The sequence below is a fragment of the Drosophila serrata genome, unplaced genomic scaffold (assembly GCF_035046125.1).
Source record: "Drosophila serrata isolate PLE 108 unplaced genomic scaffold, ASM3504612v1 contig_240, whole genome shotgun sequence".
Taxonomy (NCBI): domain Eukaryota; kingdom Metazoa; phylum Arthropoda; class Insecta; order Diptera; family Drosophilidae; genus Drosophila; species Drosophila serrata.
Window position 1 is genome coordinate 5346641 of NW_028257138.1, and position 15612 is coordinate 5362252.

General features: G+C 42.0%; 4 protein-coding genes across 8 annotated transcripts in view; 3 read left to right on the forward strand and 1 right to left on the reverse strand.

Moving 5' to 3' along the window:
* Positions 1–7582, forward strand: part of LOC110183455 (uncharacterized) — a 31585-nt gene extending 24003 nt beyond the window's left edge. Inside the window, exons 3-7 of the mRNA XM_020951735.2 lie at positions 3880–4008; positions 4115–4228; positions 4336–4419; positions 4761–4862; positions 4923–7582. Of these exons, the coding sequence (XP_020807394.2) occupies positions 3880–4008; positions 4115–4228; positions 4336–4419; positions 4761–4862; positions 4923–6595 (2102 nt within the window). The 3' untranslated portion in view covers positions 6596–7582. The remainder of the gene's footprint in view (positions 1–3879; positions 4009–4114; positions 4229–4335; positions 4420–4760; positions 4863–4922) is intronic.
* A 607-nt stretch (positions 7583–8189) lies between these two features.
* On the reverse strand, positions 8190–8859 carry LOC110183407 (uncharacterized). The gene is made up of 2 exons (XM_020951684.2): positions 8680–8859; positions 8190–8620 (listed from the first exon to the last, which is right to left on the reverse strand). The coding sequence occupies exons 1-2, from the start codon at positions 8836–8838 to the stop codon at positions 8282–8284; spliced, it is 498 nt and encodes a 165-aa protein (XP_020807343.2). The 5' UTR covers positions 8839–8859; the 3' UTR covers positions 8190–8281.
* A 1355-nt stretch (positions 8860–10214) lies between these two features.
* Positions 10215–11959, forward strand: LOC110183405 (ribosome biogenesis protein WDR12 homolog). The gene is made up of 4 exons (XM_020951680.2): positions 10215–10511; positions 10567–11230; positions 11291–11537; positions 11605–11959. The coding sequence occupies exons 1-4, from the start codon at positions 10453–10455 to the stop codon at positions 11892–11894; spliced, it is 1260 nt and encodes a 419-aa protein (XP_020807339.2). The 5' UTR covers positions 10215–10452; the 3' UTR covers positions 11895–11959.
* A 33-nt stretch (positions 11960–11992) lies between these two features.
* Ubc2 (ubiquitin conjugating enzyme 2) lies at positions 11993–15540 on the forward strand. Of its 5 annotated transcripts, none has more exons than XM_020951681.2 (4): positions 11993–12555; positions 13502–14125; positions 14228–14312; positions 14380–15540. In XM_020951681.2, exons 2-4 carry the CDS (start codon positions 13525–13527, stop codon positions 14390–14392), a joined length of 699 nt encoding a protein of 232 aa, XP_020807340.1. In that variant the 5' UTR covers positions 11993–12555; positions 13502–13524; the 3' UTR covers positions 14393–15540. The 5 variants fall into 5 exon arrangements, with proteins under 5 accessions (XP_020807340.1, XP_086686907.1, XP_086686909.1 ...); XM_086830781.1 differs by having other exon boundaries at positions 12226–12576; XM_086830783.1 differs by having other exon boundaries at positions 12555–13081.
* Positions 15541–15612: the final 72 nt, after the last annotated feature.

Genomic DNA, 15612 nt, shown 5'->3' on the forward strand with positions numbered 1-15612 from the left:
ACTTAAAGTTTATATAGTCATGCTGTCATAAAGTGACTTATTTAACTCTTCCTGTTAATGTTATCCCTTTCGGGATGAGCTATAATTTCACAGTTCGCTGACTTGGGCAACTTTACCCCGATAAAATAGCAATTACACTTACGATTCATGGGCTAAGAATTTCTTTATTGCATTCGGCTGAGCAGAAGTCATGTCAAACTAGCGCATTTTCTATCTAACTAACCGCAAACTGCTTAAGAGCCCCAAGTCCCCGCAAGGATTTAAACGCTTGAAGGAAATTCCAAGAAAGAGGAAAAAGCCACTTGGTGAAAATGTAATAATGATGGAAAACATTCTCTCTCTCTTTGGTTCCCTTCGGCTAAAGTTGAGTAGTTCAGTTTATGAAGTGTGTGGGCTTTGGGCCGGAGCGAGACAATTTTCCACAATTTCCGCGATGATTTCGGGATGATTTGTTGTTGCTGTTGGGTTTTGCGGCCTTGGGCATCGTATTTATCAATGGGTGTTAAGTGTTATTAATAGTAGGGCTCACAAGGGCGGCTGCTGTCAAAAATTTGCACCAAAGCCAACGATGATCTTAATGGCTTCCTCCCTGATAAGATCCCAGTCCAAAGTGACTCCTCTCCCTGAAAGTCATTTCTTTTCGTTTGTTTATTACAATTGCCTCGAAGTTGTGCTTATCATTTATCACGACAAAAATAAACCAACATTAATTTAGAATCAATGCAATTTATGGGCATGAATCAGACAACAGCCAGCGGCGGCAACCGTTTACCTCACATTTACATAATAACTTCTCTGTGCTGTGTTTGCTTTTCTCTGGAAAACAATCAAAAGCGAATTTACAATGCAATTTCGCAGGGGACAATTTATTGTCAGTGATTACAGAACTTTCAGCATCACGACGAAATCTCGCGGTGGCGTATACGTAATCTGAGCCGCGAGTCGAGTCGCAGACAAATGTCAGCTTGCTCCACATAATGTGCATAATAATTCTGCTCATTTGAAACGTGTTGGCTAGCCAAAAATTAGGCAAAACAGACAAAAAAATATAGTAAGAGAAACAGAATAAGTGAGGCCCCCAGAGACAATGGCAAGTCGTAGAATTAGCGCTGCGTTCCACAATGAAAACAGAGCGCAAAACGGGAAGCTGTTCTACTAATTGCAGCGTTTCGGATTTCAGACATGTGTGTGGCACTCACTGTCTGTATTGCATAACGAGCCACAAACAAAAAGAAAACAAAAAAAATCCACATAAAAAACGCTTTATAAAGTCTAAAAATGAGAGTCATAGAAGACGGTTAAACATGATTTCAGCTTATTTTTTGCTGAAAGGAAAGCGGCAAAAGAAACTCAAAACAATAACTGAAAAATTCTAAGCTTAATGGAGATGGTAGAAAAAGAATGTAATTATAAATAGATTAAGTTTTTATACAAAATAAGAAATAAAGGGAGGCGGAAGTTAGTTACTCTTGCTTTTAGTCATAGGATCGTGGGTTTCAATATACACTTGAGCATAACTAAGCCAAAAATGCATTAATTTCAATTCGGAAACCTTTCCAATGTTAGTTTTTATTAGGACAACAAAACTGCATACTCAATTTAAAAAATAATTTTTTGTCGATTTTTGACAATTTTAATGATGTAACCCATTATCTTTTTTTGCAAAAATGGACAACATTTTCAAAAAAATTTTTTTCCTCTGAACATAGTTAGATCGATTCAGCTATTGATGCTGATCAAGAATATATATGATTTATGGGGTCGGAAATGGCTCCTTCACAGTTTTACAAGCTTCCGACTAAACGTTGAGTCAATATTTATCTTTTTTTATATGACAATTTTGTCCATAAATCAAATTTTAAGAAACTCATAACTCAGGCAAAAATCCATTAATTTGAATTCGGAAACCTTTCCTATGCTAGTTTTTATTATGACAATAAAACTGCATACTCAATTTGAAAAGTAAAAAAATCTAAATTTTGGTTGATTTTTTAAATTTTTTATGAAAAAAATTTCAAAAATTTTGTTTTCCGGATATAGCTAGTTTGACTCGGTTGTTGATGCAGATCAAGAATATATATAGTTTATAAGGTCGGAAATGACTCCTTCACATCATTACAGTCTTCTGACTGAAATTATAATATCTGAACGAGTTAAAAAATTTTAAAATTTTATTTGCGATGCAATTTTAAGTTTTAAATAAGTCATAAATATAGAATCAATGCCATCTTTGATATAACTAGTTTGCGGCAAATATTTTAAAGCACTAAATTATTTAATATTCCCCATTTTAAATGCTTTGGACATAAGAGATTTTCTTAAAGGTATAAGGAACAGATTTTAATTATATAAAAAATATATATTTTATACAGCAATCATCAAGAAAACTTAGTTAACACACAACTATTTTTATCCCAACAATTCAATCAAACTGAAATTAGAAAACCCAACCTTTTGGTAAAAGTTAAATATAACGAAAATAAGTTTAAATTAAATACCTTAAATACTTACCTAAATCCGAATAACTTTTACCAAATTTTCCCCTATAAAAATAAACTTAATTTTAAACTAAATCGACTCTGTTGAGTTCATTCCCCCAACTCGAATGCCAAAATAAAACCAAACAACAAAACACTAAAGTGAGCAGCATATGCAGTTTCCTTAATGAGTGCTAGGAAAACAATTTAGTGAGGGATGTGTGTGTGGGAGTGTGTGTGGAGTGTGTGTAAACATAGCTCCAGTTTATGAGGGGACTCGAAATAAAGGATGGCCAGCAGGAGCTCACCCACAATAAAACCGGAGCACGGGGCGCATGATTAATGCTCGCACATATTTAATCATTTTTCATAGCCAAGTGACAACAAGGCTCTCTCACAAACAGAAGTCTTTAAGTAAGACAATTTTCCTGGGAGAGGGGGGGTATGGGGTATGGGAAATGGAAAATGTTTTTTCGGCTCAGACAAGGCTCTTGTCAATCGGAATTATTCGCCAAACTGGACAATCAAGGAGCGTAGACAAAGCGACTGGCACTCCATCTTGTGCTCCTCTTTTGTCAGTTTTCGGTTTCGGTTTCGGCTTTGCCGCTGGTTTTCGTCCCAATTGGGAGTCGCCTCAAACTGGGCAAACAAAAAAGCCAAACTAAAACTAAACTCATTTAACTTTGCCGTATTTTGATAGCATTTTACCTTGCCCAGTTGGAAGCACCAGCACCAGCAGGAGCAGCAGGAGCAGCAGGAGCAACAGGAACAACAAACAACTGTTATCAAAATGTCATTCATTCAAATATGTACCGACTGACAGGGAGCCAGGAGGCCAAAGGACATTTGCCGCTGTCCCTTTTACACTCTGGAAAATAATAAAAAAAAAGAAGAAAAACAAAAAATAATCCAATTACAAGTGTAAATTAAAGCTGGAGCTGGGCAATTTGCATTTCCTTTTCATTAAAGAAACACACAGTCACAGCTTTTAGTTGGGGAATATTTATACATATATCCCTCCTGGTCACATTCCTTAAAACCAGTAGTGATAATCTAATTCAAGGACCTAATTTATTAAGACTTTAGGGAGAAACTCTGGTGTAAATTTAATCATTAATTTCTTAAGAGAAGTTTGGGAGAAATTTAATAGGAAAATATTAACAGAGAGATGGGTATAATGAAGAAAATCTTATGTTAAATTAGCTTGGATACATTCTCTTTCATTAAATAGTATTTTAAACTTTTATATTTCTTTCATTTTTCTATCCTTAATTATAAGACAAACTTACCTATAATTTTCTGCCAGTGCCGCATTCTTCTCAATGGCCTTTTGTTGACTTTCTGCCCTCTCCTATTTCACACTCGGCTTTGCTTCCGTGTTTTTTCTTCTTTTTTTCCACAGTGCCCGCCATTGAGAGTAACAGCAGTGCCTCCTCCACAATCGTCACGGTCGCGGTCACGCCAAGCTCCAGCTTCAGCGGCTCCGGAAGCAGCACCACGGAATCGCTGGCCGAACAGCAGCAGCCTCAGGGTAAGAGCCCCCGAAAACTAATCCTCCGCGTGGTGCTTCTTCTCCCGAAACTAAACTAAGCTAAACTCCCACTCTTACCCTCTGTCTCTCCACGAATTTTTTATAGGCCAGTGCCTGCACGATGGAGCCTGGGTGGCGGACTCCGCCAGGCGGTGCGAGAAGAAGGCCAACTGCCGAGCCATCCAGCGCACAGGACACTGCTGTCCCGATTATAAATGCGGTAAGTGCCCACACCCGACCAGGATGCCTCCGGTTTGGATGCATTTATGCAAATCCCCTTCTCCATGCTCACTCACTCTGTCTCTCTGACCTCTTCCTGGCCCGCAGATTGCGAAAAGGATGGCAAAACTTATGCCAATGGTTATAAATTGGTTGATCCGGACACGCCGTGCACCGTGTGCTACTGCAAAGGTGAGTAGGAAAATTAGACATCGGGTTAATTAGGGGATACACTGTGACATGGTTTAATTGGGATTTTAGAGTTTATGGAAGCTATTTGTTTATTATTTATGGTTTTCAATAGATATTGTAAGATTTCTAAGTAATTAAGGTTAAATGTGGAGTTTATACTCTTTTTTCCCCCTTAAACTGTTCATATATTTGCTTAAAAATCTATGTAAACATTTAAACCAATTTTTGTTTTTAATTAAAGTATTATTTTTGCACCTGTTTCCCAACTATTTGCCTTGATTTTCCACACTGCTGGTCCAACACTTTTTACCTAAAAAAACACACTCAATTTATTTTTGCAGGCGGCGATATTGTTTGCAGCTCGGTGACCTGTTTCCGGCGTGACGACTGCATGCCCAAATATGTGCCCGGGCGCTGCTGTCCGGAGTACGACAATTGTCCCAGTGAGTTCCGCCACCAAATGACCTTTCGTTTTTTTCTTTAATCTTAACTTCTCTTACCAGTTCTGGACAATAATCCTCTAGTAGGCGAAGTCATGAGCAGCAGCACTTCAACCACCCAGAGACCAGCTCCCCAGGCTCAGCCAGCGGGCTTCAACTGGAACATCACCATCAAGGAGATAACCAAGCCGACAGAGATCCGGATAACCGATGACAACAAGGCCAAGCCATCGATGATACCCACTCGGAAGGTGCTGGCAACTACCGATGGACCTGGATCAACCACAACAGTAGGATCTTTGGAGAGTACCACTGCCACGGCAACAACTCCCTCGGCTGCCATGAGTACTCCGCCGGCTGTTAGTACAACTTCCGCAGCAGCCATGTCACCGGTGCCACCTGCAGCAGCTCCAACTCCAACTCCAACGGTCACTGGAGCAACACCAACGCTGAGCAGCCAAGACAGCAACCCCAAAGCACTTCCAGGTGGCTCTGGCAGCAGTGAGAGCTTAAAGCTTATCGCCTCCGTGGGCTACATCGAACGACCGCTGGCCACGAGCAGCAGCAACATTGTGGAGCAACAGGTGAAGCCACTGGTCACCTACAATGCCGAGGGACTGCAGACGCTGGCGGAGAGCGATCCCAGCAAGGTGAACATCAAGCGGGAGTACACCACAGAGGGACCAGGAATGGGCTCGGTATCGAGCACCAGGAACTATGAGGAGGCAGTGCCTCTGAATGCCGGTCTGTTTATCCAAAATGGATTCAGGGATTCCCTAGTTGAGTCTTCGGATGGGGAACTGGAACCAGATACGGCTGGAAGCGACAACATCTATCACATCATCTCGACCACAGAGGGACCTGGAACCGGCTCCAATAAGATGACCACAGATGCACCGCCAAAAGTCAGCCAGGAGGAGGTTTCATCATCCGCTGGCAACATTACCAAAACAGAGACCGAGATCAGCACAGAGGCTCCGGCAGCTGTGAGCAGTGAGATGCCGCCACTGAGCTCCACCCACCACATGGATGTGGAGGATGATGTACCCCAGGTGGAGTCAAATCCCGCGTATCCCTCGCTGCCCGGTGATGACTTTAGTCTGCGCGATGTCAACTTTCCCTTGGTTGAGCTGGAAGATATTGCCGAGCCCGAGAATGATGAGCCCAGGAGCATAACCAGTCCCTTTGAGATGGATGCCAACCGTGTAAAACTCACGCCCGACACAACTCTGGATGGCAGTGGTAGCGGCGGCGGTAGCGGTGGCGGTGACTTTGATCTCTACCAGGAGAAATCCTCTACAACGGATAACATGATGGTGGCCGCCTCATCCGTACGGGAGAAGAGCGTCCTGGTGCCGCTACTGATGTACAGTGGCGAGGATATATCCGGCGAGACACGCATCCAGAATGGCAGTGATCTGCAGCAGCTGGAGAAGATTGCCAGGAATGAAACAGACGAAGAGGTGGATCTGGGCAGTGGCGAGATTCGAGACCGTGAACCCGTTACGCCCAAGACCATGCCGGTTTCCGCCCTGGATATTGATGAGCTGGGCTCGGGAGCGGGTCAGGTGGGCGGTGTGGATCCCAAGGCCGATGCCGAGAGCTTGAAGCTGGACGAGAGTCCAGAGTCGGTGGCCAGGACCAGTTCGGTGGACAAGTCCTCGGCGAGGGCCGAAAAGAGTTTCGTGGAAAGGGCTTTGCCACTGGGACGCCTCTATCTCCAGCGGATATATTGAGCAGAAGACGCCGCAGGAGAAGATCAAGCCTTTATTGTATATAAATACACCATAAAGCAGAGCTGCCCACATAGAGCAACCGAGGACTCACAATCTGGAGGTCACCGGGTGCTCTGGGGGAGCAGCCCTGCCGCAAAGCCTAGTAACTTGGAAACGCAACAAAAATCAAATCCAACCATTCAAGCGAGCGACAGAGTTAGGTTAAGTAGCCAGAAAGGGGGAGAGGAGGAGCATCCTTTGAAGATGATCATTTCCATAGACTGCATAGAAGACCATCTGAATTTATCGACCTACGAACATAATCATAGCTGGGCCCCCCAAATGCAATAACGAAATGTTTCATTATCCGGCAATCCGTATTGCCTAGTTATATATTTCTATATATTTATATATACATCGATCTAAGTGCACATCCAACAAGACATTCATCCAAATCCACAATCGAAATTCATCGAGTAAGAAGAGAAATTTTTATGTTGTTTTATCTCATCATGATTTTATTTAATTTGTAATTTATTTCTTACGATCGATGATTTGAAAAGCATTAACTATTCGCTCTGGCGGTGATTTATTTTTAAAAATGCAAATGCAAACTACTATTTAGTCCTCTTTGATTTGAAAAGCTTTGAAGTTTAGACTGAATATGACAAAGTTTTAATTTAAAGCTAATTACAATTACTTCTACATTTAAAACCGTAATTTATATAAAATTTAACTAATTTAAACTTGACATTGAATGAGGGAAGGATTTCAAAAGCAAAGTGTCAAAAGTGAAAAGCAGTCATTCTTTAGTTAATAAATAAATACTATTATGAACATAATTTATTTAGGCGATGATCATGCACACACTCTCACGAAACACACCGATTTTTTGCGAAACAAACTAAACTTACATTATGGAAATACTTTAACTAGAGTTAATTTAGTATCAAGCTCATTTTAAAATGTATGAATTATGAAATAAAAATGAGGTAATTCTAGAGCAAAGTTGTGTGTGAGTTTTTAAGAGATATTTCATTATATTTAAGGGAGCCTAAATACGTGTAAAAATCCAGGTAATCTGGGCCCTATGGACACCGGTCCTAACCGCTGGTTGCGCAACCAGCATCTGCCACGCCTCTGCCCCCGGATCGTATCCCTCATTACACATGCGAGTGCATGAGGCGGCAATTACCAAGAAATTAAATAAACAAACCGAACGAAGCAACCAACAATCGACGGCTTCAACGACGACAACTGTTGCATCACGACCCAGGCCAAGAGCTGCCGGGGGCTAAGTGACTCGGGTTACATCGCAATGAACCGCAGTGCGCTCAGTGCGCACTGTCCAGTAGCTTACATAACAAGGTTGAGGATACAACAAACCAACCTACCAACGATTTTATGCTTAATCAGTATGCGCACAGCAGCAGCATCGAGGAGAAAGTCTGGCAAAGAGCATTAGGAAAAGGCCACAAAATAAAAAAGCGAAATAAATCACTGCGATCCAATCCGATCGAGGAGAGTTTGCAGAGGAACCAACTGGTTTCTCGGGGGAGGATCACTTTCGCTTTCGAAAATACAGAAACGCTTCGATTAAATATGGATAGTGATATTTCTTTTTTCTTTACATTTATTACCGAGAAACTTAACAATGAGTGTGTGGTGTGTGTGCAATGAAGAATGCATTGAGTTTAACCTATGACCTCAGTTGCGACCGATCTGATCGACCTGGGACTGCAGGTTGTTTATCACCTCGGAGGGCACCTGATCGCCCAGGATCTCGAAGAGATTGATGCGCTGGTTGCCGGGTATCTGCTCGTATGCACCCAGCTCGATGCCCTCCTGGACATTCTGGATCTGGGCATCCTTGGGAATGAGCAGCGTCTGCTGCGCCTGCCGGATAGCCTCATTTGTGTAGGCGGCACCTTCACGACCCTGGGGCAGGGACTGGGCACCGGCCAGCAGGAGGGCGAGCATAGAGCACAGCGCGAACACTTTCATCTTAATTAGTTTAGCGGGTTTTTTTTTATACGGAGATGATCTCTGCTTTCGAAGGAGACAGCTTTAGGAGTTATCGAGCTATCGAATCGAGCCTGTCTTACCTTGCGCGCGGCGTTTGTTGTAATGTTTCGGCTGCGCAGGCGCCGTGCCTTTTTTATAAGCTGACAGCTCGGGGCTGCGCTGCGCCGTAGCTCTGTCGCTGGAAGCCCCGAAAATCTGGAAAGCTTCAGCCTCAGCTCTTTAGCTCTTTCATATTCCATTTCGCCTCGTTTCTGGTTTTTATTCAGCAAAAAACACAAAAAAAAAAACATTTACAGCGATATTACTTCCAGCTTAATATCCCAGCGACCCATAAAGGTAACTACTCTTTTTTTTTGTATTGGAAATTCATTTCTTGGGCATTTGTCCAATTTTAATGCGAAGGTTAAGCGCCACTTCGGAAATGTCAAGTGGCATTTAACCTTCCAGTGCGCAGTTAGCCACAAAAGTGGTCTTTCAGGTGCCATCTGGTACGTATTAATAGCCAAAATCAAAAAAGAAGAAACATAACAGATTAACAATTACCAGTCTTTGAAGAGTCATTTACAAATTGCTGCCACGGCTGGTCGTTTTTTATTTTTCCGTTTTTGCGTAAGACGAGCAAACGGGAGGGAAGTCCGAGAGCGAGAAACCAAATTACAGCAAATCATCGGCATCGCCATCGGCGCCTGGTTGGCTTGCAAAAAATCTTTAATTATCAAATATGCAATATTTAGCTCATATGTTTTTTTAATTATTATAAGTTTTAGCTATTATATTAATGTTGCAGCAGAATGGAACAGTTTTATTGTTTGGATCAAATGTTCAGCTTTATTTTGAGGCAATTTGAAACCTAAACAAGAATGGAAACTACGTTCTGACAACGCAAGTTTATTTATACTGAATTATATAATTAAATCGGAAATTAATTATAACTTAGTAACAAATATTTGCGTTCTTTAAATCGATATTTATTGATATTTTTATTTGAAAATTTTTATGACATTTTAAAATTGTAATATCTCATAACTAAGCCAAAAAAGCATTAATTTCCAATCGGAAAGCTTTTCTATGTAAGTTTTTATTAGGTTAACAAATCTGCATACTCAATAAAAAATGTTTAAAAATTAAAAATGCAATCAACTTTTTACGATTATAACAAAATTTTCGAAATTTAAAAAAAAAAAAAAAAAAATTCGTCGAACATAGCTAAATCGACTCGGCTTTTGATGCTGATCAAGAATATATATGATTTATGAGGTCGGAAATGACTCCTTCACACCGTAACCAGCTTCTGACTAAAATTATAATACCCTGCAAGGACTTAATAAGTTTTATAATAGCTCTTTATATAGTTCAAAATAAGTGTATTATTACTTGATTAATTTAAATGTAAGATACATTCAGCAAGAAATAAAGTTTATATAATACATATTATACATCAAATACAAGATTGTCAAAATCGGTTACTTTGGAAGATGACTGCGTTTTTTAATTTAACTGCCTATTTTGAAGTGGCATTTATGTGTGACCAGCTGTAATGAAATACTTAATAGTATTTTTTAAATATCGATTGTATCGATAATACTAGACAAGTTGTGGCCACTTTATCAAAGCATGGCAACTCCAAAAATCTCTTGAGACCATCGACGTTATTGCATCTCTAATTCGCTCTTTTAAAAACACACGCTTTTTGTAAACTTTATAAAAACTACAAATAAGCTGTGTTACTACGTGGTTTAACCACTCAGGAATCCTTAGAACTGACGGCACAAGAGGCAGTACCAGTTGCGGCTCAAGCGCTGATCTGCGGGTAAAACAAGCGCCGCTTAGGGAAAACGCACGTGGGCCCGGCGATGGATGTGGAAAACGGCGAGGGGCAGGTGCAGGTGCACCTCAAAACCAAACAGGAACAGTAGGTATCCATCAGATATGTGAATGAAACTGTCACTACATTAGTATCTCTCCAGTTATGCGGTACCGGATGTGCCGTACGCCATCGATGGAACCGTTGCCACCGTTGAACTAAACACATTTGTCAACGCGTTGCTTCAGCAAAAGGATGGCGCCGTCGTGGACTTCGACTTCTTGGTTTTCGACGAGTACCTGCGCGGCCGGCTTTGCGATCACTTGCGGGAGAAGGCCATCAGCTTCGAGGATGCCATTGAGATCGAGTATGTGGAGCGTTTTCCGGCGCCAGAGCCACAGGATTGCCTGCTCCACGACGACTGGGTGTCGGCTGTGAAGGCTAGCGGCAAGTGGATCCTCAGCGGATGCTACGATAACACACTGAATATCTGGACCAACAAGGGAAAGCACATCCTCACCATTCCCGGCCACACGGCGCCCATTAAGGCAGTGGACTGGATATCGCTGGACGAGGAGAACGGTCGCTTTGTGTCCACCTCTCAGGATCAGACGGCCATGCTGTGGCAATGGAACGTGGCCGCCAATTCGGTCGAGTGCGTGTCCGTATGCAAGGGTCACGAGCGTGGCGTCGACAGTGTGAGCGTGAGTCCTGATGGCCAGCGATTCGCCACAGGCTCCTGGGACACCATGCTTAAGGTGTGGTCCGCCGAGCTGGAAGACTCCGCCGAGGGCACGTCCAAGCGGATGAAGGAGAGCGGTGTGAGGGTGCGTATTGAATGGGATTTTCTATCTTGATGTTCTTGCTAAACTTTATATCCTTTACAGACGCCAAAAATGACTCTGCAGGGACATCGAGAGAGCATCTCAGCCGTCCAGTGGATGGATGCCTCTACGCTGCTCACCGGTAGCTGGGATCACACACTGAAGGTCTGGGACCTGAGCCTCGAGGGCATCAAGACCGAGATATCCACCAACAAGTCCATCTTCGATGCCAGCTACTCCAAGCTGAATCGCCTGATATTGACGGCCTCCGCGGACAAGAATCTGAGGCTCTACGATGCCAGAACGAACCGTAGGATCAGCTTTCTGCATTCTTATCCATGAAGTCGAAGTAAAATGATTTTGATTTGCCTTTTCAGAGGGATCTGTGGTACGCAACACTTACCTCGGACACAATGCCTGGGTGCAGACCGTCATGTGGTCCACCACGGAGGAGTTCCTCTTTGTCTCTGGCGCCTACGACAACCAGAATAAGCTGTGGGATTGCAGAAGTCCCAAGGCTCCGCTCTACGATTTGCTGGGCCATGGCGAAAAGGTCCTTGACATTGACTGGTCCAACCCGAAGTACATCATCTCTGGCGGCGCCGACAACTCGGTGCGCGTTTTCAAGTCGCGCAAGGCGGTATCGGAGGACGTGGAAATCAAGTAAACCTATTTTTTTTAGAAAAAATGAAAATACGAGATAAGTTTCAAGTAAATATTGTAAAATTTAAAGACCTGTGTATTATTTTTAACTAAAAACCTACATTAGATTCCAAATTTTGGATTTAAGGTGGAGCTCCTTAATGCAAGAATATTATATTTTGAAAAATATTGTCAAAATTCTAGAAATGTCACCTGAGTTTCCATTAAGTAGAAAAACGTTGGCTCTAATGGTAAAATAGCTACAAATTGTCGTATGAGTTGCCAGATTGTAGAGGCCGGTTTCCGCGCTATCGATAGTTTTATCTTATACACTATTTGGTATATTTCGCACACTTAGTGGTATTTTCAACGGCATATTTAAACCGTCGCGACGCGGTCACTCTGAATTCAAGATAAAGACGGCTTTTTCCAAAATCAAATTTGCAAAGTCCGATTTTAAGCAAATAAAGACGCCCTCGAAGGTGCCAATTTTGTCGCGACACACGCCCACGTACCGCCCGGCACGGAAGACGCGAGCAGAGCAGGATAGGAGCTGCACGCCCACCCACAGCGAAGGCCGAAGGCGTACGAGTGCGAGCGAGAGGGCAGCTGCAGGCGACTAAGGCGAGCGAGACGTTTTCGCAAGTGTTGTGATAGAAAAAAGCGAAATTAACTGCGACAACGAGGTGTGTATCAGTGGAAAGTCGGTGAGCATTGCTCTGATTAATCGTCCGCACTCCGTTCCGCGAAATTGTGCAATCAAGCTGCAGGCAGGGGACAGCGCGAGGAGCAGCGGCGGCATCATCATCGTCGGCGGCGGCGGCGGCAACGCGTTTTGCAAATGTCTACTGCCGATTGATTTTTTGCCGCATGCAGCTCCGTCTGCAGCTGAAAGTCAGTTTTCCGCATGTATGGAACCTTATAGCCGTTCCAGGGTCATCGGAATACCCAGGTCCAACGTAGTAGCCCCCCCGGATAGCCCCTCTTCCGCTTCGTCGAAGGGTTTTTGCCAAAATGGCCGCTGCCCCAGGCCAATAAAAAAGTGTGTGCGTTAGTGCGAAAAAAGGCAAACCCCTGCGCGCCGCTGATGCCAAAAACAAAGTCGAGTAGGCTCCACTCTGAACTCCTCTCTTTTTGAGCTGCAAATCAGGTCAAGGACCCTGTGGGGCTCAACGGGTCACATGTAAACGAAGGCCTTTAGAGTTTACATTGGTAAACAATGGGGACTAATATAGACCTCAAAGAAATAATACTTTGATTTAATTTATCCATTAAATAAAAATATACAACGGTAGAATCCATGTTTCTGGCATTTGTTTATAAAAAAAATAACTAAGTTATTAGTAATTATACAATTTCCTCCCAATCTAATAGAGATCATAGAGATCTTTAGTTTACAGAATCTAAAGTTTCAGACATTTACAATTACAATCAGCCGAGTTCTGTAGAGCTAAAAGAGTGTTCTTTTATAAGAGGAATTTTCCCTTCTGGATTTTTTTAATAATTCAGTATATAAATAATCAAAGCAGCCACAGAAATCTATGGTTACAGTCCAATTTTCACTGCCCATCAAGGCAGGTCACTGAAAAAGTAAAGCCCTGTAACTAATTGATCAAATCTCTCCCGTTACAGCCACTCCGAATTATATCATAGTCATGTCTTCAACGCCAGCCGCAGGCAGTGCCACCGAGGTGGCCACCTCCAGTGCTAGCTCCAATGCCAGCGCACCCAGCACAGCGACCAGCAATGCCAGCAACACCAATCAAACCACAGCCGCTGCCGCCACGACGCCTGCTCGTGGTGGCCGTGGAGCGAATGCCAATGGTGGTGCCTCTGGCAGCAACGCTGGCGGCGGTGATGAGCCGCGCAAGGACACTAAGCCCACGCCAAGGATATCCAAGGCTTTGGGCACCTCGGCCAAGCGCATACAAAAGGAGCTGGCGGAGATCACACTAGACCCGCCTCCCAATTGCAGTGCCGGGCCAAAGGGTGACAATCTGTACGAATGGGTGTCGACCATCCTGGGACCACCGGGCTCCGTCTATGAGGGCGGAGTGTTCTTCCTCGACATACACTTCTCGCCGGAATATCCCTTCAAGCCGCCCAAAGTCACGTTCCGTACGCGCATCTATCACTGTAATATCAATAGCCAGGGCGTTATCTGCCTGGACATACTCAAGGACAACTGGTCGCCGGCGCTGACCATATCAAAGGTGTTGCTGTCAATTTGCTCCCTGCTCACAGACTGTAATCCAGGTAAGGAAGGGAAAATGAAGGGTTTATTACTTAGGAATGTTAATTATAGATATAACTCAATATTTCGTAATCTTTAAAACATAATTTCATCATAATTTACAGCCGATCCGCTGGTGGGCAGTATTGCCACGCAATATTTACAAAATCGAGAGGAGCATGATCGAATTGCGCGTCTCTGGACAAAAAGGTGAGTCTCGCACATATTGTAATTAAACCAATTGCAGCAATATAGATTTTTTAAAATGCCTAAACAGGTACGCAACATGATGCGTAAGATCTGGCTTCGTACATGTACCACAATCTACCGAAAACTGCAACAACAGAAACGAAAATTCGCATCTTGCTAAGGAGGAAGCCTATTTTATAAAAATATATATTAAACTACGCTAACTATTAAATTAACAGTAACAATTACCATAACACGTACAGAAGAGCAGCAGTCAACAGCCAGGCAAATGGTCGATCATGATCCCCGTTCATATTTATATATCGAGTTTATACACAAGAATTGTAAAAAAAATCTAATATTTGGAGATAATTGCGTTATGTTTTTAGATCGCTTAGCAAACGTAAAACATTGACACGAGCGAAGGCGGTGAGACACTTTCGACAAGAAATTGCATCGTAAATTGCACATATTGACACATTTAAATATAAACTATTCAACTGCATAATTAAATAGAATACAACTAGTTTACATTATATGTGTACAGTGTTAGGTGAAAAATGGAGCTAACAAGTAAAGAGAAAGCCTATTTTAATGCATAATACTTGTAACAAAAAAAAAAAATTATATATATATATATTGATAACACACAACCAACAACGTCAGGGCATCAAACTTCATAAACGATATTTTCTCAATCGCAAAACAAACAAAAAGGGAAACTGGCCACAGCAAAAAACAAAAAATATTCTCAACAACAAAAGACTAAAACTGTGGAGTGGAAAACGAAATAAATCTATGTATACAAAACTTAAGACAAAACTTATTCCAAATTCCAAATCGAAAATATACAAGCTTTTGTTATTTATATATATTAAAATTTGATTCGGTTTAATTTCTTAATGTGATATCTGTAAGCGTTTGAAATTAGTTTTTTTGGCCAAATTAATTTTTAGAAATCAACTGTGTATGAGCATTAACATTGATTTTGGGCTTGTAATGGAAGCAGAGAGTATGGAGCTGATCTATAAAAAGAAAACAACAGAAAGCGAAAATATATAAACAAACCAACTTCCTATTATGTTGTAGTTTTAATGACTAAAAAATTGTCACATCCAAGAGAAAAACTGAAATTGCATAACAAAAAAATAAAACTGAAAACTAATTGTAAGTTTTTTCGTAAACAAAAAGAAACTGAAATCGAGGATGGAAAATGATCTTAAATAAAAAATAATGGAAAATTCTTAAAGCTGGGTATTTTTTATATGTTTTATGTTTAGCAGAAATTGCATTAAGATTGCTTACCCAATGCAACTACATG